This window comes from Linepithema humile, chromosome 3 (assembly GCF_040581485.1).
Source record: "Linepithema humile isolate Giens D197 chromosome 3, Lhum_UNIL_v1.0, whole genome shotgun sequence".
In the NCBI taxonomy this organism is placed as follows: Eukaryota; Metazoa; Arthropoda; class Insecta; order Hymenoptera; family Formicidae; genus Linepithema; species Linepithema humile.
Genome location: NC_090130.1, coordinates 15894976 through 15918150, shown reverse-complemented (window position 1 = coordinate 15918150; position 23175 = coordinate 15894976). Strand labels below are relative to the sequence as shown.

The following is a 23175-nucleotide window of genomic DNA, read 5'->3' as shown; positions in this document are numbered from 1 at the left end:
TTATTGAAGATAGTGATCATGCTTTGCATGATCATCGTCGAAATAACCGTGGTCCTCGTAAGACCAGTGCACAAGAAGACGAAGCTATCGTTACCGCAGTTTCTGATAATTCCTTCGGTACTGTCCAGGAGACTATCAACGCGGCGAACGTCCACATATCCGAGAGGACTGCCCGGCGACGTCTCAACGAAGCTGGGTATCATTGCTGTCGTCCAGCCCGCAAAATTCCGCTGACTCCCGTTCATCGGGAACAGCGTATCGCGTTTTCTTTGGAAAACCTGGTAACGAGTCGTGAAGAGAGGGAGGCCACGATCTGGACCGATGAAAAGGTTTTTGTATCGTGTGCCGACCGCCAACTTCACATATGGCGACCAAGAGGTGAACGGTTGAATCCAAATCATGTTGTACCTATCCACAGAAGTGGAAGGATTTCATGCGCAATGTGGGGCTGGATTTCCGGCACTACAATTGGTGAGCTGGTGGAAATTCCCACACGTATGAACTCTGTGGAGTATATTCGCATACTGGAAGATGTTCTTCTTCCATCAGTACGCGCAATCTACTCCGCAGAGGACATGCCAGTAATCCGATTGGTGCAAGATAATTCCGCAGTCTATACATCGCATGAAACACAAACATGGTTTCGGAATCATCCAAAGATCCAATTGGTTAACTGGCCTGCTCGTTCACCAGATCTAAATTTGATCGAAAATGTTTGAGCACAAATGGTTCGACGATGGGAACCAAGAAGGAAAAGAACGGCAGCAGCGCTAGTTAATCATGCAAGAGAAATCTGGGAAGAACTTCGGTTCCGATCAAACTTTCTCGCTAACTTAATTTATTCGATACCCCGTCGAATCAATCAAATTATTGACCGGTCCGGATATTGGACGGATTACTAAGATGCTTCCGCGCTAGTCACACGATCGGCCCTTTTTAGGGCCAATAAAACTTTCACACCGCGAATAGAAGCGCCTATAGGCGTCTCACTCGCCGAATACGTGTCTACTCACGTGTTACTTACGCATTCGGACGAGTGAGATGTCTACAAGTGTTTCTATATATTATATATATATATATATATATATATATATATATATGTATGTATGTATGTATGTGTGTTTGTGTATGTGTGTGACATCGAAACTATAGGTGGTGTGTATATGTGTGTGTGTGTGTGTACTACTTCATTGGCGGCCGATATTAAAAATTGTTTACGATATTAGAAATAGTTAATTTGCGAAACTCTGCACAAAAATGACTTTCAGAATGAAGCGCTCGCGTAGAACAATCGGGACGTATTGCAAAAAGTCGCAATTTTCAGCTAATTAATGTAGTTTAGAATGAAAAAAGGTCATGCTATATTCGCAAAATTAGCACGCCAGTTGATATATCTAAACAGTTGATGTATCTGAAAATTATTATCATGAGCGTATTCTGTTCATTATACCACGTATAAAAGCTTAAGAATAAAATCATCGAGAAATGACTACCAGATATTTCGTATTTAAGACTAAAAATATTAGGGTAAGATGCAAAAAACCTCGTAAAGAATTCACTTCTAACTTAATTATTTTTCTACGTAGAACGATGAAAGGAATTAACTTAAAAAAAGCCATGGTTCGGCTTTCAAAAAGTAGAAGTAATCATATTTTGGAAAGAGACCTCCACTTGAAACAAACTGTGCTGATTGGATGTCTAGAATATCTCCCGCGCAACCAAGCAATTTTTCTATATGATATACATATTTTCGAATAAATCTTATATTTGAACATTTATTGGAGACAGTATGTTCTAGTGACTTATCCTGTTCCATTGTTACTAATTTTGCTTATAATAAAGAAATTATTAATTACGTAATCATAAATGAACCAATAATTAATCAGGACGAGCGTGTATTTTTGTTATAGAAGCAAACAATTCTTATATTCGTATAATTAAACATTTCAATACAAATTTCTATTCTTCATTAAATTAAGCCTCTTTATATGATATAATAATTAATAGAATGAATGCCGGCGGTCGGTGCACGCGGCTCAGCTACGTTTCTTAAAGGAAAGAAAGAAAAGCACGACACATAAGTGTTAGAGCGAACGAGACATCGATAGGGACACTGAGCTGCTCTAACTGTCTCGCTCGCACTTCCTTCCTTAAACGGTCGCATGAGGAAGAGAGCTATAGAAACACCACTAACTTGACATCACGTCTTGTAATGCTTTCTCTCCCGATCGTCAGATTTGCGCTAAGGATGCAAGATCAAAATATCCCCCACTACTATTCTCCTTTCGCTGCTCGCTGTGCTCCTCGCTTCAAGCGACACGTCAAATACGCATTTGTGTGAATGCGTGTGACGTCTTCGGTTGTTTTACACACGTATACCGTTGCCGGCGAGGGACACCATACGTGCCGGTACGTGTACATGGTCAAAAAATTACATTTTATTCGATAAACTTCTTTTGTTGATAACTTTCTAATAAACAATAATCGATGTCTAAAACTCTTTTTCTGTTACTTAGGACTATGATCTTGATAACATATGTCAAGATCAAGGTCATTCGGGAGTGGTCCCCTATTTGGTAGTTTTATCGAAAGTTTTAAATATTATCTATTATTTTTAATTATTTCTTTACAATTAGAATTTAAATAGCTTATATAATTAAAGTATGACATTTAGAATATTAAAAATATTATACGCGTATATAATATTTAAATAATATATAAATATATAATTAATATATATTTTTTTTATAATAAAAGTATACTACTTTTTTAATTATATAAATTAATCTTGAAATATGAAATAAAAAGATACTAATTATTACTAATTAAATGAAAAGTTTAATTTAATATATATACAAAGTGTCCCGCATTGAGCGCACCATATGGTAATGACATATTCTTGAAATTATTTTGAGATAAAAATCATAATATACCAAAATGTCGAAACTATAATAGTTTTTAAATAAAAAGCATTTAAAATTGATTAATTAGAATGCTACAAATTCGTACGCTCAAATATAATACAATTTATAGTTATTTTTATTTTGTATTTTATATAACTGAAATGATATATACTCTCATTATTTCAGTCATTATTGTATAAAATACAAAATAAAGATAATTATTTATTCAATATATGTGTATATGTATATATTAATTAATTGATTAATTAGTTATTTTGTATTTACTACATAAGGATAAAAATCAGAAAAGTAAATGACATTTTTCTTCAGTGATATATATAGTATTATATGTATATTTTTCATTTATTATTTTGTCATATTTAGTTCATATTTATTTAACACCTTGTATACGCCTATGTCTTCTCGGACATTATATTGCAACCTTGCGACGAAATTTCAGTCGAGGAAACAAGTGCCAAGCATCGTTTGTCTGATGACACGTACACAGACCACACGTCAGTGTAGTGAGTTACCACTACAAATAAATGCGTACACACGGACCTACGCGGCGTAGGTTTGTAAGCTACGCCGATAATGTCATTTTCATTTTTAGTACTATTGAAATGAGGGCGCTTTCGCGTCGGAGTTCGGCTTTCACTCCTGCATCCCCTTAAATACAAATATAACTTTACGTACAATAAAAAATAAAAACAAATCAATATCTAAAGATACTTCATTACTGTGCGATGTGCCATGCCTGAGTGCGCAAATTTGGAACGATTTGATTGATCAACTTTTAATGCTTGCCATTTAAAAATTATACTATGTAGAATAATTAAGGGGACTAGGCAGTCAAAAAATCGATTTTTTTAATTGCATTTTTCTAGTGCTATTCCTTCCTGAATAAAATGCCGCTTGGTAGATGTCGGAATTCGCAAAATTACCGATTTAGCAGGTTGAGCGGCGCACGGATTCGAAGTGTGTATTAGTAATAGTACTTTGAAATCATTTAAAATTTTAAACGCGTTTTACTCGAAACTTTTTTTTCTTTTGGTTTTGCCCTGATTACGAATAGACGAAGGTTCAGATCAATTTGAAAAAATTCTAGGATTTATAAAACATGTGTCATTTTCCGCTAAACCTCCGATACAGTCTGTAAAAATTCCAGTTCTACCAAAAAAATTCAAAAGTCGCGTTTTTTTTCACAAAAATTATTTTTTCGAAAAAATTGCCGTTTTTTGGCCGCTATTTTGATAATTTTGTTCCGATTTCTGTTTTTTTTAGGTTTGGTTGGAACTATGAGTTTGACGAATAATATCCCACAAAAAAATGTCGATACCCAGGTAGAAATTTTCCTCGATCTTCCCTGAATATATACGGGCCCCGCATGGGAAATATTAGCTTGAAAAATCCAGACGGGTCCTAGCTTTTCGCTATAAATTTTCCACGATTTTTCCCAGGTTTTGGTTAAAAAATATCTATCTGTATTTTTTCCTGGATCTGGCCGGGTCCGATCAGGGAAAAACCAGTACTTTTATTCTGAACTTTCAGGTTATGGTAACGTTTGTTAAATATCTTACGGCTCAAAATAGTAACACCTTGAAGCATATCAAAGAGTTACGGTTCGAAATAAAAGAAAAAACGGTTTGAAATGTACAAAATGTGTGATCGCATATTCGCGGCTTCTCGTTTACTGTTGAGGAAGCGAAAATATCGGGCAAGGACAAAATTAGAAACAAAAATAGCAAACATTGAAACTGAAAGTGACACGTGTGACGAAAGTGACTTCATAAAAAACAAGTATTTGCGATCTAACAGTAATGAAGCTACTGATAGTGCTGTAAATGAGAATGTCTAGCATGTACGCGACGAAGAGGAAACTGATGGCCTGGAAATATTTATGGAAAATAACAATTCAGAGCTCGATGATATGTCAGATTCAGAAAGAGAAATCGAGAATTCAGAGCTCGAAGATGATATATTAGAATCAGAATCGATAAATACAATGAAGGTCACAATAATGAGGACGAAATGGCTGATGAAATGGAAAAATTATGTCAGTGAATTGTAACCAACCAAATTCCACACAATCAAGCAGATAAGTTGCTGGATTTTTACGACCTAGATTAATGCCAGTTTTTTACCCAAATCTACAAAAACGTTTATAGGAACGTTATCCGCAAAATACAATATCGAACAATCCAGGAGAAAAATAAGTAAATCCCGAGTAAAATAAGGGCCCTAGGCGGGATTCCAGTATAATTTCTAGGAAAAACCGTGGAAACAAGCCTGGGCCTGGGTACATTTTAAATAATGGATTCGTCCATGCCCGCCGTCCCCATTACATATAGGTCCAAGCTAGATTTCCCGGACAGATTCAAGCTATACTCGGGGAAAAATATCCAGGGCCAGGCTTTCTTCTAGACCAGATTTCTACCTGGGTATATCACTTTTTAAACTTTGTATCGCTACAAGAGTAAAACAAAATTTTTTGAAATTTTTATATGGTCGCCCCTTTGTCATGCCATTTTTTAAATATATATATATATCTAATACCAATTTTTTTTTCAATCTGTATGATAGCAATAAACATTAGGTAAAAAAGTAAATCTGGATTTGCTTTCATTTCTTTGCAATTGACTCATAAAAAAAATCTTTATTTTTAAGCGATTTGACTGCCTAGTCTCCTTAAGGGATGAAGAAAAATTACTTTAAAAAAGGCAATTTTCAAAGCATTGTAATTCCACAAAAAATAATCATATTTTAATTTCAAGGAAAGCATTTTAAAGCTTGAAACTTCTTCCTTCAAATGTGTTTTGTGTATTTTAATTTATTATTTGTTCTCTTTTTTTTTTTACAAAACAGCACGATAATAAAGTTTGATTCATTAAAATAAAAATTTTTAATGTAACTTTGCTGCGTTACATCTGGCGTGAAAAAAACCATGGAGAATTTCTGTTACTTGCATCTTGTAGCGGGATCTTTTCTCTTTAATTTGAGTAGTAGCGGATCACTGTGCAATATTTTTAACCGGATTATTGACGTTTGAAAAAAAAGTCACTTTGATTGCTTATTACTTGTAAAAAAAAAACAACGTCCAGTACTCTTCAAAAAAACCGTTGAAAGGCTGAAAGAGAACCCTCCCGAATGTTGTTATTGTTTTTTTAACCCTATTTTTTCTAACAAAAAATCGAATTCAAAGAACACATTAAAAATCGCATATTTCATGTTTTTTCTTTAATTTGGTATATTGTCGCTAAGAAAGATCCAATAAAAATTATTAAGATAATGTTTCTTATTGTTAGTGCAATTATATCTTAACAATAAACAATAACGTTTATCAGTTAAAACTTTTTTTTTATGTGTCCATCGTACTTGAATCAGCCGAAATTGCTAAAAATTAATAAGAGATTAATCACTATTGCAATAAATGAATGAAAAATGTTATAAACAATTTTCATTATTTTTTCATCATTATAAAAGTTATTGCGCTATTTTTTAAATAGAAAAATGGGAAAATTTTTTTTTAAGATTTAAGAAAGCGTACCATGTAAATTCTACCATACAACATTCACGTGGTGCGCTTTAAATAAAGTTAATGTCGGCGATATTTTCTAAAAAAAATTTTTTCTTATTTTTTGTTTTTTAACGGTTTTTTTTGTAAAATGTTGTACGTTGGTTTTTTTTACAAGTAATAATCAAAGTAAAAATAATCATTTTTTTTTCCAAACCTCGATAACTCGGTCAAAAAAAAACAAAAAAAACAACAAAGCGATTCGCTACTGCTCAAAGAAAAAAATCTCGCTACAAGATACAAGTAACGGAAATTGTCCACGATTTTTCCACGCCAGGTGTAACACAGCATCAAAAATTTTTATTTTGACCTATCAAGCTTTATTATTGTACCATTTTGTAAAAAAAAGATAATTAAAATTCACAAAAGGCATTTGAAATAAGTTTCAGTTTTCAAAATGCTTTCTTTTGGAATTAAAATATGTATGATGACTTTTCGCGGAGTTACAATGTTTTGAAAATTGCTTTCTTTTTAAGCAATTTTTAAAAATCCCTTAATCCTTTCATTCTCAAATTATTCAATAACTACAAAAAATATATTTATTCGTATTTTTGTGCATTAAATAACAAATAACTCATTCATAAAAAAATTTGGACGGTGTACAACAATTTTCATTATAAAGTTATTATATTATACATAAGCTTTATTATACATAAAAAAAACCTTTTCTATTACCATTGGTGTGGTAATAAATCTATTTAAAATATTACAAGGAAATTATAATTTTTAAACATTAATTGCATTTAAAATAACTCTAATTATCGAATTGTTATGGTAAAAAATAAAAAATGATAATATTCTAATATTTTATTGCGAAATTTGTAAATATGTATCAAAATACGTATTAGAGTCATGTATACAAGACTAAAAAGAATGAGTACATATTCAAATATGGAAATACAGATATGGAAATATAGATGACAATAATATTTTATTTCATAATTTCAAATACGTAGCCACATGGCTACAGTAAGAACGTAAGGATTAATTATTGTGAGTAGTGTATTATAACCTCTGTTGGTTGCGCAGATAGAAAAACGAGTACGTGTTATCTTATAAGCTATTTTAATCTAATTTATTACACAAAATCATAAACGTTCTTATAATTAATATTATAACAAAAAGAAAAAAAGGTTCTTATCATACCTTGATCGCATAAAAAAGGTCTTTCTAATATGTTTGTTAATTATTGCTGATTATTAACGATCTTTTTAAAATTTTGCTCAATTATGCACTGTTCTTTTCCACTGAGTCACTCTTGTATACCGATTGCACTGACTTCAGACAGGCTTCTACTGGTTTTTCCAGCGACTCATGCTAAAAGCTTTTCTTACAGTCTACCAACTTGCTAAAATTAAATATTCTTATCTTATTGATAACCTTATATAAATAATAATATAAAATTATATCCTTTAAAATTAATAGGAGCGTAAAGAACCACAATGCTAGTTTTTCGTGCGAAGTTTAAAATATATTCGTTAAATTGTTTACAAAAAATCAAACGTTTCGACCTGCCATCAGGCCTTCTTCAGTGTACATTAATAATAATACAAATAAAACAGAAAATTTGCTCGCAAATTTCAACATAATGTGAAAGATGTGAAAGACGTTAATATCATCCTTTCATCCGATTGTAGTTTGGTAAAAAATAAGTTATTATTGAAACAAATTTATGTTGAAGCGCCAGTCCACGTAGAGAGGACAAGGTGGAAAAATAGAAAACAATGGTCTTTACATTTTGCAAGTCAAGATCTTAGTGCTAAAGACTAATTCAGTGGTGCTAAAGACTAGTGCTAGTAGTGCTAAAGCCTAAGATCTTGACTTGCAAAATGTAAAGACCATTGTTTTTTATTTTTCCACCTTGTCCTCTCTACGTGGACTGGCGCTTTAACATGAATTTGTTTCAATAATAACTTATTTTCTACCAAACTACAATCGGATGAAAGGATGATATTAACGTCTTTCACATCTTTCACATTATGTTGAAATTTGCGAGCGAATTTTCCGTTTTATTTGTATTATTATTAATGTACACTGAAGAAGGCCTGATGACGGGTCGAAACGTTTGATTTTTTGTAAACAATTTAACGAATATATTTTAAACTTTACACAAAGAACTAGCATTGTGGCTCTTTACGCTCCTATTAATTTTAAATAATTTTTATAATCAGTTGAGCCTTATATTTTATTAATTTTAAAATTATATCCTATTAACAGCCACGATATTTTGGCATAAAGATTTTCATCTCAAAATGATATCAGAATATGCCATTACCGTATGGTGTGTTCGATGTGGAACACTTTGTATATGTATGTACAGAGTGCGGAAAAAGTACCGGGATCCTGGAATATCTCGAAAAATATGTTTTGTAAAAAAATAAATAAAAGTTGTAGGGTTTTAAGTAACGCATTACATGACAATGTTAGAGTGACTTTGAATAATGTTGTTAAGATCACGTAAAAATCACTTTAAAATTTTCAAATAAAAATCCCCATTTTTTTAAATTGCATATTTTTGTAGCTAACTTCTTAAGAGAGCTTTTTAAAACGCTACAATAAAGTTATTTTTCATTAAGAACTTTTCGAGTTATGACGCTTGAAAATTACAGTAGAGTGAGAGAGAAAGAAGCGCGTCGAGCGCGTTGCCTCATTCTTTTTCTCTCTTACAATTACTTTACAGTTACTTTCAAGCCTTATAACTGAAAAAGTTCTTAATGAAAAATAACTTTATTATAGCGTTTTGATAAACTCTCGAAGTCAGCTACAAGAATATGCAATAAAAAAAATGGGGATTTCCATTTAAAAATTTCAAAGTGATTTTTACGTGACCTTAACAGCACTATTCAAGGTCACACTAACATTACCATGTAATACGTTACTTAAAATCCTACAACTTTTATTTGAAATATTTTTTTATAAAACTAATATTTTTCGAGATATTCCAGAGGTTTTAATATAATTATGTATATGTATATGTATGCAGGGTGCGGAAAAAGTACCGGGACCCTGGAATATATAATATATCGAAAAATATAAGTTGCATGATTTCAAAGGGTTCATTACATAGTATATGTATTTTTTTTAGAAGTGAAGGCGTTTCGGAGATTTGAAGGTCAACTTTGATTTTTTAAATGGAACTTCCTTAATTGTTTTATGTAAATAAATTCCTTGTAACATTCTGTATAAAAAGTTATAAGGATAGGATGGCCAAAAATTGAATAGTTTATGAAATATTTTATACTTTAATTTGACATAATTTACATAAACTATGAAATATGTCATTAAATATTCATTTGTTAATTATCTTATTTTAACACTTTTATGCACAAAATGAGAGGAATTGATATAAAAAAAAAACACATAGTTGTCTTTAAGAAAACATATGCTATCATTTCAGCTACATATTTTTTCTTCAAAACAACTATGTATTTTCTTTACACTAATTGATTTCTTTTATTATTTTGTATATGAAAGTGTTGAAGTAAAATAATTGAAAAATGAATATTTAATGAGATATTTCATAGTTTAGGTAAAATTATGTCAAATTAACCTTTTGAGGATGAGGTGCTTTTCGGACGACTTCTATAATTTTCAATTTAAAACTTTGAAATATATGCCACAATAATGATCTATGAAAAAGCTGAGACCGCTCCAGAGCGAATATATCGGTTTCCCGTCTGGAACGGTAAAAAAAATTTTTTGTTTGTTTTCAAACTTTGTTGTTGAAATATTTTATTAGAATAATTATTGTCATACCTTTTATAATGGAATATATGATATAGAAATATATTATATGAAAATTTTCAAGATGGAGAGACAAGAAATACAGATTATATCAATACATATCAGTACACTGCATAATACGCATACAATGAAATATCAATATAATCAATATAATACAACCAAAGAAATATGTTTCAATAAAATTATTATGACAAAAAATAATATATTTTATTATAAAATTCAGAAATTCTTTTTTGTGTGCTAAATTTCGAAGTATGGTACAGCGCAAAGAGGTTTGTCACATTCTCAACAGATAAATGAGGTTTTTTTGCAAATAAAATGTTTTGAATACACTACACATTGTCTTCGGTCTTATGAGTTCCCGTTAATTTGGAAGGAAAGTGCCAACCAGTTAGCCGATGTGGTTGTTCTCTTGCTGATTATGTTAACTTCACTTGAATCATTAAAAGCCGATAAATTGGCTTCCTGTCCTCTGGAGGTTAAAGTATAAAATATCTCGTAAACTATTCAATTTTTGGCCATCCTACCCTTATAACCTTTTGCGCCGAATATTGCGAGGAATTGATTTATATAAAAAAATCAGGATAGTTAAAAAAATCAAAGTTGATCTTCAAATCTCCAAAACGCCTCCACTTATAAAAAAAATACATACTGTGTAATGACCCCCTCGAAATCATGCAACTTTTGTCTGAAATACTTTTTTCTATCATTAAAAATAAAAGAGTTATTCGGGCGGCTTGTTTTACATGCCTCACCCTATATATATATATATATATATATATATATATATATATATATATATATATATATGTATATATAAATAATAAAACTTTTGTGTAATAATTTATTATAAAACAAATATAAATTAAAAAATTAAATTAAAAAATAAAAATAATAAAACGCTCACAGAGCCAGAGCTGGATTTGCGCTCGTGATTATTAATCAAATTTCAATACAAACGTTTTTACAAATTGATTTCGGCCATCTTTAGTATATAACTAAACTCGCAATTTTACATATTAAATATTATAAATAATTAATTAATAAATAATTAATAATTAATAAATTATTAATTCGCAATTTTACATATTATTTATTTTGTATATTAAATTGACAGAATTTTATATAGATTCAACCTGATTCTAATTAATTGGTAGTCTTACTAAATTCTTTTTTATAATATTAATCAATATTGTTGCGTACCCTGAATTACGCGCCCCTGAATTACGCGATTATTTATCTTTGCGTGTTGCTATAGTAACATCGATTAACGAACTATTTGATAGTATAGTTTGTAAAAGAGTTATAATAAATTAAATGTCATGTGTCAATATTACCATAGAAACTAGCTAATGTTTATGTTCCCATAGAAACTAACTAATGTTTATAAAATTATTGATTTTCTTGGACTGTCAGATTGTGCGGACGCGTACTTCATAGCTCCGACATATTATACTCGAATTCTTGTTACGTTGTTGTGTTTCCGTGTTTAATTATTAAAGTGTTTGAGTGTTTAAATTGGTGTTGAGTTCTTTCTTGTGTGTGCGTGTAATTATCATTCGGGCGATCGCAGACTGTCAATTACGACACGCGGACGCAACAATATTATGAATAACCGGTCGGTTATTCATCACTTCAATATAACCGACCGGTTATACTGATTGTGAGGTGCGTGGTTATTTAATTCTATTTTTGATGTAATTTCAAATTTGATTGTTGACTCTAATTCTTGATTATTTATTTGCATTCGCAGTTTATTTATTATATCTATTCGATTTGATTAATATGAAGACCATTTCTCATCCACCATAACATCAAACGGAGAAGTTTGTTTTACGACCAAGATCTGCGCTTGCAATAGAAATTATACTGAAAATATGTACAATTGCAAGTTTAGTTGTACACTAAAGATGGTCGAAATCAATGTGTCGAAACATTTGTACTAAAATCCAGCTCAGGCTCTGTGAGCGTTTTATTATTGTTTTTATTATTTAACAAAAAGCCTGTTTTTAATTTCTAATTTATATTAATTTTAAATTAAAATATTTCTTGATTGTTGACCATAGTCAATATATGAGTCAAAGTGAACACTTGGCAGCCGTTGACTATAGTCATTTTATTATTTTTGGATAAGTTTTTCTGTCAGAAAATAAGTGAATTGAAAGGAAACAATAGAAAGTTAATTAAGTAAATTAAAATTAAAATCTTTAATTTATATCCAATATGCTAATAGATTATTGTTAATTATTTAATTTATTTACCTTTGACATGATTAATCCAAAATGAAAAAATGCTATTATTGCTTAGTAAAATTAAATGTTAATTTACTGCAGAAAATAAAACTTATTTACTTAAATGTTAGACATATAGCATATATCTCCAAAAATATTTTTTGATATTAACTTCTTAAATATTAATGTGATGTATCTATATGCATATATACATATATACATATATATACCCAGACTTACCGTATCACCCGTTAATGGCAGATTCCTGAGGTCATTTGGAGATATACATATATATATATATATATACAGGGTGTTTCATAATGTCCGTGCCAACGCTCGTGTGCGAATAGAGTGCGGTAAACTGAATAGAAAAGTCCTTTACCGTTTTGCAATTTTCACAATAGTAATTGAGATATTAATTAAAAAGGATTGACGAATAATCGCGTTGCGCGTAGCTAGATCGTGGTCTGTACACTCTAAACGTGACAACAACGAGGATCGCATGGCAACGAAAAATAACACGTAGCGAGAGCAGGAGTGATATGCGTTGTTATTTTTTGTTGCCATGCGATTCTCATTGCTGTCACGCCTAGAGCGTACAGCCTACGATGTAGCCGCGATCAACGCGCGATTATTCGTCAATCCCTTTTAATTAATATCTCAATTACTATTGCGAAAATTGCAAAACGGTAAAGGACTTTTCTATTCAGTTTACCACACTCTATCCGTATACGAGCGTTGGCACGGACATTATAAAACACCCTGTATATATATACAAGGTGTCTGGCAATAATCGCCCCACTGGTTATATAGTGATAAGTACTGAGTAATTAACAAAAAAAGATCGGCGAATCCGCGCGAGTAAAGCGCGCGCGGCAAGAAGGACGTCCTACTGCTATGCGATCACTAGGCGCGCTATGAAGCGTTGGGAGGAGCGCTCTACAATTGACAACGGCAACATACGAGCGGTGCGTAACGCTAGATCTTTGCGTCCTAGCGAGCACGTAACAGTGGGCTGTCTCTTCTCGCCGCGTGCACTTTACTCGCGCGGATTCGCCGATCTTTTTCGTTAATTACTCAGTACTTACATATTACGAAAATAAAAAAATGGTAAAGGACTTTTCTACTCGGTTTGACCTCCTCTACCTGTATATGATCGGTGGGGCAATTATTGCCAGACATTCTGTATACGTATATAGTATATATATGGATGTCATTTAAAAATTGATTATCAATGTTAATAATTAAACGTTAAATTAAACGCATATATGCGTTATTTAAAAAAAAAAAATTTTACTTGTAAGATTTTCACAAAATATTGATAGATTTTCAAAGTTGCTAAACTCAAAATTCTGATCAACATTTTTAAATTTAATATAGTATTCCTAATATAGCATATGCAATTATGAAAAATTATTTTATTCTCATTAAATTTGATAAAGTATAAAATTTTTTGTGATTTTTGGATTTGATTCTAACATCAAAGTTTTAATATTTGAAGAAATATTATTTTTATAAAATATAAAATTTATTATATATTTTAAAATTTTAATTAGCATATAATGTTATAAAATTACGTGTGAATAACTACTTTTAAATTTAATCATATTTTACCTTAGATTTATTTTTTACCATATTATGCTTATTCTGCAAAAGTTTAAAATTTCGACTATATACTTGAATCCAAAAAACTGCAAATATATAATCTTTAAGTGAATATAAATTTATTTTATAAAAATTATTTGTAGCAATAGAGATTTTATTTTTTAACAATGAAGAATTTACGCTCCAAATTTTTATTAAGAGATTACTTTTTTCGATTTTATCATCATATGCCTAAAAAATATTCTGTATAATATTACAGTCATTGACACGATAATATTAAAAATTTTAATTTATTGTCGCGTATTTTTGTATGAGAGATAAATTTTTGTATATAAAATAAATATTATTTTTAATTAAACTTAGATGAGAAAATATGGAATGTAATAGGGTAATATTGAGTATAATGATTAATTTCTTATAAAAGTAAAAAATCGAACGGAGCATCTCGAATATCGGCGATTTAGTTGACTTCTATTTCATCTCTTGTTTGGTTTCTCGTTTTTAACGAACAGTTTATGAAACATGGAAGCTATCGATCAACAAAAATCGCTCCACACACCAGGATTAAAATGATTAATTTGACTTGTAATTTGAATATGCAAATAATTACCGTAACGGTGGCATATTTATTATTCTACTGAGAATACGGTTTACATGATTTATTTTGCAATTACAGTCAAGGTAAGGGTAGATTCGGCGTCACCAGGAGCTTCATAGCAACCAGGAGTGGACTTTTGCGATGGCACGAGCATCAGCAGAGTGACGAAACCATCGACGAACCGTGAGCTTATTTTTAACGATAAATATTGAATAGTAGTTAAAAACTGCATATTGAAACAATATCGTCAATTCTTGGTTCGACAATTTTGGAGTGGGAGATTTAATATCGAAACCGCAAATTTCAGTAAATACGATCGGCATTCTAACGATTTGCACGCAGGCGGTTCGCGGAAAAGCACGCAAGAGCCATGGATTCGTCGTGGTACAAACGCGCAGTGGATCAACATTCCATAGAACCGGAAAGCTTTGTCTTCAGTGTACCATTTGATGCAGGTGAATACGTACATTTTAACTTATTTGCAATTACCGACAAAAGAATCAAAATTAAATTCTATAAAAAATTCTATAAAAAATTCTATAAAAAGCATTATAATTTAAAATTAGTTATACATTAAAATGCAAGTGTTATAATCAAGAAATTTTATTTTTATACAAAGTATTTAAAAAATCCCGGAATGGTTTAATATCTCAGAAAGAAAGCATTTTACAAGAAAATGTTTTAGACAAAAATTATAGTGTTTAAAATCCATTTAATGGTTTGAATAGTTTGACTTTAGATGGCGTTGCCGAGATTATATCAAGGTCACCTTTAACTTTTTGAATTAAAATCTCTATTTTTTATAGCATGTTCTTAGAGTCTAAAAGAGGGAAAAAGCAACAGAGATAAACGAGATTTTGGGTGAGGTCGGAAATATGGAGGTGAAAGGTTAGAAGAGTGGGTATAGGGTTTTTGCAATAGGGTTTTGAGAGGGGAGGGATGGACGAAGAGATGAAGAGGGTAAAATGGGGAGGAGTCAAGTTAAGGAAGGGGAAGGTATATACCTTAGCGTACGCGGATGACGTGGTATTGTTGGCAAAAGGGGAAAAGGAAATGAGGATGATTGAAGGGTTGCAGAGATATTTAGAAAGTTAAATTCTTGCATTTGAAAGGCAATACGCCTATGGAAATTAAAGCCGAGTTAGACGCTGTTGGCTTTAATTTCCATAGACGTATTGCCTTTTAAATGCAAGAATTTAATTACGGCACAATATTCGTTTTTTTCCATTTTTACGAAAATACTGACGTCGACTGGCACAAATGACCGTCAAACAATAACTGAACGTACAAAATGTTTACAATTTTCACAGTTATCTTTCAAAGCATGTACGATTGTAATACCGACATAGTTTTGACGAGTAATGCCATCTTCGTATTGAGGCTCAAAACTTTTCAGACGACCCTCTTATACAAAAAATTAGGGTAGTAAAAAAATTAGGGTAGTTCTATTTAAAAAAATGAAGATGACCTTGATATCTCTTCATCTGGACAAAACTTATTATCGCCATATGATATCCCCCTTCGTACCATACAACTTTAGTTACACAAATCTTCTTCTGGACTTTATAGATTCAAAGATATTTAAGGTGGTAATGATTATTGTCTCATCCTGTATATTATGTATACAAGGTCCCACAATTAGACTAATAAACTTTGAATGATTATAAAGGACACCAAAATAAATCAATTTTGTTAATAAACCCATGTCCGCAAATGAGCCGTTTTGACACTAGAGAATCAAAGACTAAGATATTGTTTGATATTGTTTGACTAAGACATTGTTGACTAAGCTCAGTATTCAGTATTCATTCAGCGTTACAAACGTTCACAAGTGTCCCCCCCCCCCCCCCGACTTGATTCTCCTTGAAATATGTTGTAAAACATACAATTTGAGGAGACACGTATTTTTTTATAGCGGCCCTATCTCAAATTTAAGGGGTGAAACACCCCTTTGAAAAAAAACGGTTTTTTTCTTTGTGTGTAACTATCGCCAAAACCGGAGATATAAAAAAAAGTTTCAATTTAAGAGTTTCAAGTTTCAAGTTTAATTTAATTAATTTCAGAAGTTGTAGAGCTTGTAATGGGCTATATAACTGTGTAGTTGGATTTTCAAAAAATGTTATTTTTTTTAATTTACCCCCACCTCTTGTTATTATTTTTTCGAATTTCAAAATTTTTGTAATGACAAAAGTTGTAGCATTTTTTACGCTGAATTCAACCATATATAATTTTATTATGTTCCGAAATCGCATCTTTCAAAAATGAGTCATCAAGTATCACATTATATGTGTCGCGCTGCATGACGCATCGTTTATACCGCACTTGTGTTGTGCAATAGTCGCAAAATAAATATAAAAATGACATACAATATGTTATCACATATTTGAGGAAGAAAAATTTACTAAAATTGTTGCTAAAACATCCCTTCCACATTACATCCTTATAGATAATCACTGCATTTTGTGCGCAGCGCGTTGTTATATGCAAGTTAGCTATACATGTGTATATAAAATGTGAATATTATTTAATCATAAATTAAGAAAAACGAGTATAAATATATTATTAATTTGAAAACATCACGTTTGAGAGACGTGATTTTACACGAAAGATTAGATTATGTAATCATAAGTTAATAATAAACAAGTGTGAATGGAAGCTATAAATGCGTACAAAAGGCCTACATTCATAGTCTGTGAAACGAACTTGGTGAAATCGTATCTGCAACTGTTTTTCTTTTCTTAAATTTAATTTTCGGGAAAAGAATTATCAATTAAAATGATTATCAATCCACTCAACGTTGCTAGACTTTTACTAATGTAAGCTTTCTGGCCATCCGATACATCGTGCGGCTCCAGCTGAGAGCGCTACCTGCGCCGTCAGCGCCGTCGGAGCAACGCGTATCCGGAGCAACGCGCGCTCGCGGAAATAGATGTCTCGCGTTTAAGATGTAATGAAGAAGAGGAAATAAATGCGTACTCGCGAGACGACACTTGGTGTTCGGCTACCGAAAGTAATAGAGACCTTTCTCTGATCGCTCTTCGCGATTCGGTCCGATTACCGGTCATCTGTTTAGACACGCGGTTTTCGTGCGTTTGTCCGCTGTGCGGTATCCGATATTGCTCGATAAACGCCGCGTGCCTTTTTGTACTAAAGAGATATTAAAGACTCTCATTTAATAATCACTGCTCTTAGACTATTCGCCCTGTGATCCTTCCTGACCACGTAAGCAACAAATCACAGAAAGCTTACAGTTAAATATCAGAAGTGGGATTAGTGAATAAACAGAGAAGCTGAGAAAAGTTTCGTGTGGTTATAGCCGCGTTAGTTATTATTTTTCTCCGTCTTTCTCTACCACGTGCCGCCTAGGAGCAGTTTCGGAGTTCTCGTCCGTTTGTGCCGTGTTGCAATAGGCACAGTAGTTTGTGTCCGGTTCACTTACGCCGGAGTGATTTGTTAAAAACAATACCAAGCCGAATTTGTTTATTAAAGTGGTATTTGTCTCGTACGTGGGTCGCAGACATGGACAAAGCCACGTTAGAAGAACTGACTCTCATTCAACTAAAGGAACATGCCAGAAGGTATGAATTACCGGCCGTGAATGACCGGAGGAAGCTTATAGCCTCACTGCTCACGTACTTTGAGAATAATTCTCAGTCGCCGGAATTAACGGGCCAGAAGCCGACCGGAGGAGCCTCGCTAGACCTCCCGGCGGAACGATATTTTTCTCTAGAAACTATTGCTGATACCATGCACCAATGTATGCGACAGCAACAACAAATGATGAAGCAGATGAGTGAACTAACCGCGGTCGTTAATGAACGAGAAACTCGGCATGGACGTAGTGAAGATGAGCCGTCCACGGATCTTCCACCGCGTCGTGAAATTTCAAGAAACCTAAACAGTCCGATGAACCATCCAGCTGCATTATTAAGTGCATTTCCACCGGCGAATGCCGTCTCGCTTTTGGCCAGACAAATACCTGAGTTTGGAGGGCAGGAGGAAAAAAATGTAGCACTATGAGTACAACGCGTAGAAAAAATAGCGCAAGTTCATGGTGTATTGGACGACGTCATTCTCCTCGCCGCTTCCAGCAAGCTAGTTAATGCTGCTCGTCGGTGGTACGATATTCAAACAGGTCTCGTCTTGGAATCGTGGGACGGGCTGAAACGGGAAATTACGAAAATGTTTGCCCGAAAGGTGCCGTTCTACATAGCTATGCAGCGTGTAGAGGCCAGAAAATGGAATTGTATGAAGGAATCGTTCGACGAATATGCGATAGATAAACTCGCCTTGGCTCATCATTTGAATCTACCTCCAGAGGATGTTATCAATCTCCTTGTCGGAGGAATAATGAAAAGTTCGCTTCGTGCCACGGCATTGACTCTTAGTGAAGTTTCAGTGGATCAATTCTTAGAGAAAATGCGCCAAATTACGCAAGGAATTGGTGATCTTGAAAAAAGAAACGCGTTTCCGCGCAAATCTGAAAAACCTTCCAACAACGTGCACAAATTTAACAATAGAAAAGGACACGCAGCATGTGACAATAAAAACAGTGACCAGTTGTGCTTCTACTGCAAAAACGAGGGTCATCGCATAGCGGAGTGCCCAAAATTAAAGAAGAAAAAGGAGCTCTCCTCATCGCCGTCTTCTACGCCGCCGTCGGACCGAGCCTCCTCATCGAAGCAGTCCACCGTCGCTGCTGTCATGGAGCCACATCAGAATCTGTTACATTTGCGTGAGCCTTTAATTCAAATAATTTCTGTCGAGGGAAATAGATGCGATATTAAAGCTCTCATTGATACAGGGAGTCCTATTTCATTTATCTCGTTAAACAATTATTATTGTTTTATTAGTAGTTCTCTTTTGTCGTTACAATCGGAAACGAGAAAATTCAATGGTTTGTCTGATCTCCCCATTAATATTTTGGGAAAACGCAAAGTTTCTATTGGTTTAAATAATTTTCCAGGTCGAATTTTCAATATCACGCTAAATGTTGTAGCAAAGGAATTCAATGATATAGAGATAATCATCGGTCGCGATTTCATTGATGATGAACGAATTACATTGATTTATAATCCAAATTCAGGGGATACAGACAACCAAATGCATCTACTTCTGCCAACAGACGTTTGTTATACGGCCAGCTGCGTAGAATCAGCTATAGATGATTGCGAAATAGATTTTGACGCATCGGTTAAAAAGCGTTTAAAAGAGATAATTTTGAAATGCGAAAATGCTGACCTCACGGTTAATGATGACGACTACGCCGTTAAAGTTTTTCTAAAAGATGAGTCGACGTTCGCTTTCGCGCCTAGGAAATTCGCTTTTCAGGAACGCAAACAAATTAAAGAAATTACCGACGATTTGCTCGCACGCGAAATTATTAAACCTAGCGTATCGTCGTATTGCGCTAGAATTGTCCCGGTCCGAAAGAAAAATGGTAATATGCGTCTGTGCGTCGATCTTCGCCCGCTCAACGCTCGTGTTCAAAAACAAAAATATCCGTTCCCGTTAATCGAAGATTGCTTGGCTAGGTTGGGCGGCAAGAGCGTTTTTACGTTACTCGACTTAAAAGATGGTTTTTACCAAATTAAAGTCCATAAAGACTCCACGAAATATTTCTCGTTTGCAACCCCCGAAGGCCAGTTTGAATATACACGCCTCCCATTTGGTTATTCGGAATCTCCAGCAGAATTCCAGAAGCGTATCGTGCAAATTTTGCAACCATTCATTAAAGAAGATCAATTATTAGTCTACATTAATGACATACTGATTCCTACAGTTTCCGTCGAAACTAATTTACAAATTCTCGAACGCGTTCTGTACACTTTGAAAAGTTATGGCTTCGAGCTGAATTATCATAAATGTAACTTTCTCCAGAGGAAAATTGAGTATTTAGGATATATTATAGGTAACAACGAGATTTCGTTAAGTCAACGGCATACACAGGCGATTCGTGATTTTCCGCCTCCGAAATCTGTCCACCAACTTCAGTAATTTTTAGGACTTGCAAATTATTTCCGCAAATTTATCAGAGATTATTCCATCAAAGCAAAGCCTCTTTATAACCTCTTGAAAAAAGCAGCAGAATTCGTTTTTGACACGCAATCCAAGCTTTTGATTTGCTTAGAAAAGAGCTTTCATCTTATCCAGTTCTGAGATTTTACAATCCCAAAGCAAATACTGAGCTCCATACAGACGCCAGCATTCATGGCTTAGGAGCGATCCTTTTGCAAAGACAAGGCAACAATGATTTAGCGCCAATCGCTTATTTTAGCCAAACGCTTAATAAATCGGAAATAAACTATCATAGCTTTGAACTAGAGATGCTCGCTATCGTTCGCGCGGTAGAACGTTTTCATATTTATTTATACGGGTTGGAATTTACAATAGTTACTGACTGTAATGCGTTAGTTTACGCAGTCAATAAAGCAAATCTAAATCCAAGAATTGCAAGATGGACACTCTTGTTACAAAATTACACCTTTAAAATTATTCACCGCCCAGGTAAAAACATGTCGCACGTCGACGCCTTAAGCAGACAGATTTTCTTTTTAGAGTCTCTTCCCCTTGAACGAGAGCTCGAATTTCGTCAGTTGCAAGACACTCGATTAAAAGACATCGCGCATAATTTAGAATTTCGTGAAAACGAGAAGTTCGAACTAATTGATGGATTAGTTTATAAAAAGGGATCCGATCGTGCCCGCTTCGCCGTGCCCGATGCTATGGTTAATACAATAATCAAAACCTACCACGACGAATTAGCGCATTGTGGCTTTGATAAGATTCTTCAAGGTATACAGGAAGCCTACTGGTTTCCCTCCATGCGCAAGCGCATCCGAGATTATATTGAAAATTGCGTAACATGTCTTGTCGCAAATTCTTCGAATAATCGATTTGAGGGAGAATCGCAACTCGCAAATGCGTCATCTACCCCGTTTGAAATTCTTCATATCGACCATTTTGGTCCATTACAAAAAACTGATGATGGCTCTCAATATATTCTTGTAGTGGTTGATTCTTTTTCTCGGTATACATGGCTTTTCCCGGCCAGAACCACCAGTACCAAAGAGGTATGTCATAGTTTGCAACTGTTATTCAATATTATCGGTCTTCCCACCGAAATTGTATCCGATCGCGGAACAGCTTTCGCCTCCGCGGAGTTCGCTTCCTTTTTAAACAATTTAGAAGTTAAGTTAAGAAAAATTGCCGTTGCGTTGCCATGGGCGAATGGAATAGTTGAAAGATCGAATAGATTTATTAAAAACTCATTAGCTAAATTGATTCAGTCCCCAGAAGATTGGAAAAACCATTTACAATCAGTTCAATATGTAATAAATAATACGGTTAATTCGTCCATTAAAGCATCGCCTTCCAGAATTCTCTTCGGTATCGATCAACGAAAGCATTCCGATAGAGATTTGAAGTTGTTGATAGAAGAACTCGCAAAAACTCATAACACTTCAATTGAACAAAGGGATATAGTTCGTGATGTAGCTATTCAAGCCAATGACAAGCTGCGGCAATATAATAAATTGTATTATGATAAACATCATAAGAAACCTACAGTGTATCACGAAGGTGATTATGTCTTAGTTCGTGATGCTCAAAAGAAAGTCGGTCAGAATAATAAACTAAAGCCAAATTAGAAAGGCCCCTATGTTATTGCCAAATGCCTTGACAAGAATCGTTATGTCGTGAAAGACATCCCCGGTTTCAATATTACACAGAGACCGTACAACACGATCTTGTCGCCCGACAAGCTTAAACCATGGATTAAACCACCAAGCGATGAAAAATATACGGATACTAATAACTAGTCACACATCGTGAGTTCAATCGTTCGGTTTGTTTATAAGCGTTAACCATAAGGGTTAGAATTAAGTTTTGTAACCAAGTTAGTCATTAATAATGTCAAAAAAAAAAAAAAAAAAAAATTTATTTTGGAATTAGGTATAGTTTATACTTGTTTGTTGATAAGGCTTGTAAGATAAGTTTAAGCTGCGCTCATGCACCTGTCCCTGTTCCGAAAAGGGAAAAGTATATATTATAAGCAATGCGTTTATTTTCAGCTAGATATAAGATCGATTTATGGACTCAGAATTATACTTAAACAGTTAAAATAAACATTGTTATTTTGTGTGATTAGGATCGGAATCTTTCCGATCATAACCATAATCGATAATACTGTATTAATTTTCAGTGTCCATTCGAGGACGAATGGAAAGTCAGTATGGCCGAGCTGTAAGCTTTCTGGCCACCCGATACATCGTGCGGCTCCAGCTGAGAGCGCTACCTGCGCCGTCAGCGCCGTCGGAGCAACGCGTATCCGGAGCGACGCGCGCTCGCGGAAATAGATGTCTCGCGTTTAAGATGTAACAGTGATGCGATATTTCCCACAGCGGTCCCGGCTCCGCTGCCTCACACAACCTTACAGAAGCGCTACGTCACGTATCCGTGTGAGCTCGGCCGTTCAACCAATGGAAGAGAGCGAACGCTCCCTTCCACCGAGCCGACACA

At 33.8% G+C, this 23175-nt stretch overlaps 1 protein-coding gene across 9 annotated transcripts in view; it reads left to right on the top strand.

Moving 5' to 3' along the window:
* Nucleotides 1-23175, top strand: part of stol (stolid) — a 301015-nt gene that overhangs the window by 98115 nt on the left and 179725 nt on the right. For 8 of the 9 annotated variants that reach the window (XR_010889250.1, XM_067351792.1, XM_067351791.1 and 5 more), the window contains 2 exons: nucleotides 14734-14838; nucleotides 14998-15110. The exons of the other annotated variant lie outside the window; for it this stretch is intronic. Coding sequence is in view for 7 of the 8 variants with exons in the window: in XM_067351792.1 (XP_067207893.1) it covers nucleotides 14734-14838; nucleotides 14998-15110 (218 nt within the window). In the remaining variant the exon portion in view is untranslated. The remainder of the gene's footprint in view (nucleotides 1-14733; nucleotides 14839-14997; nucleotides 15111-23175) is intronic. 9 annotated transcript variants of the gene reach the window in all.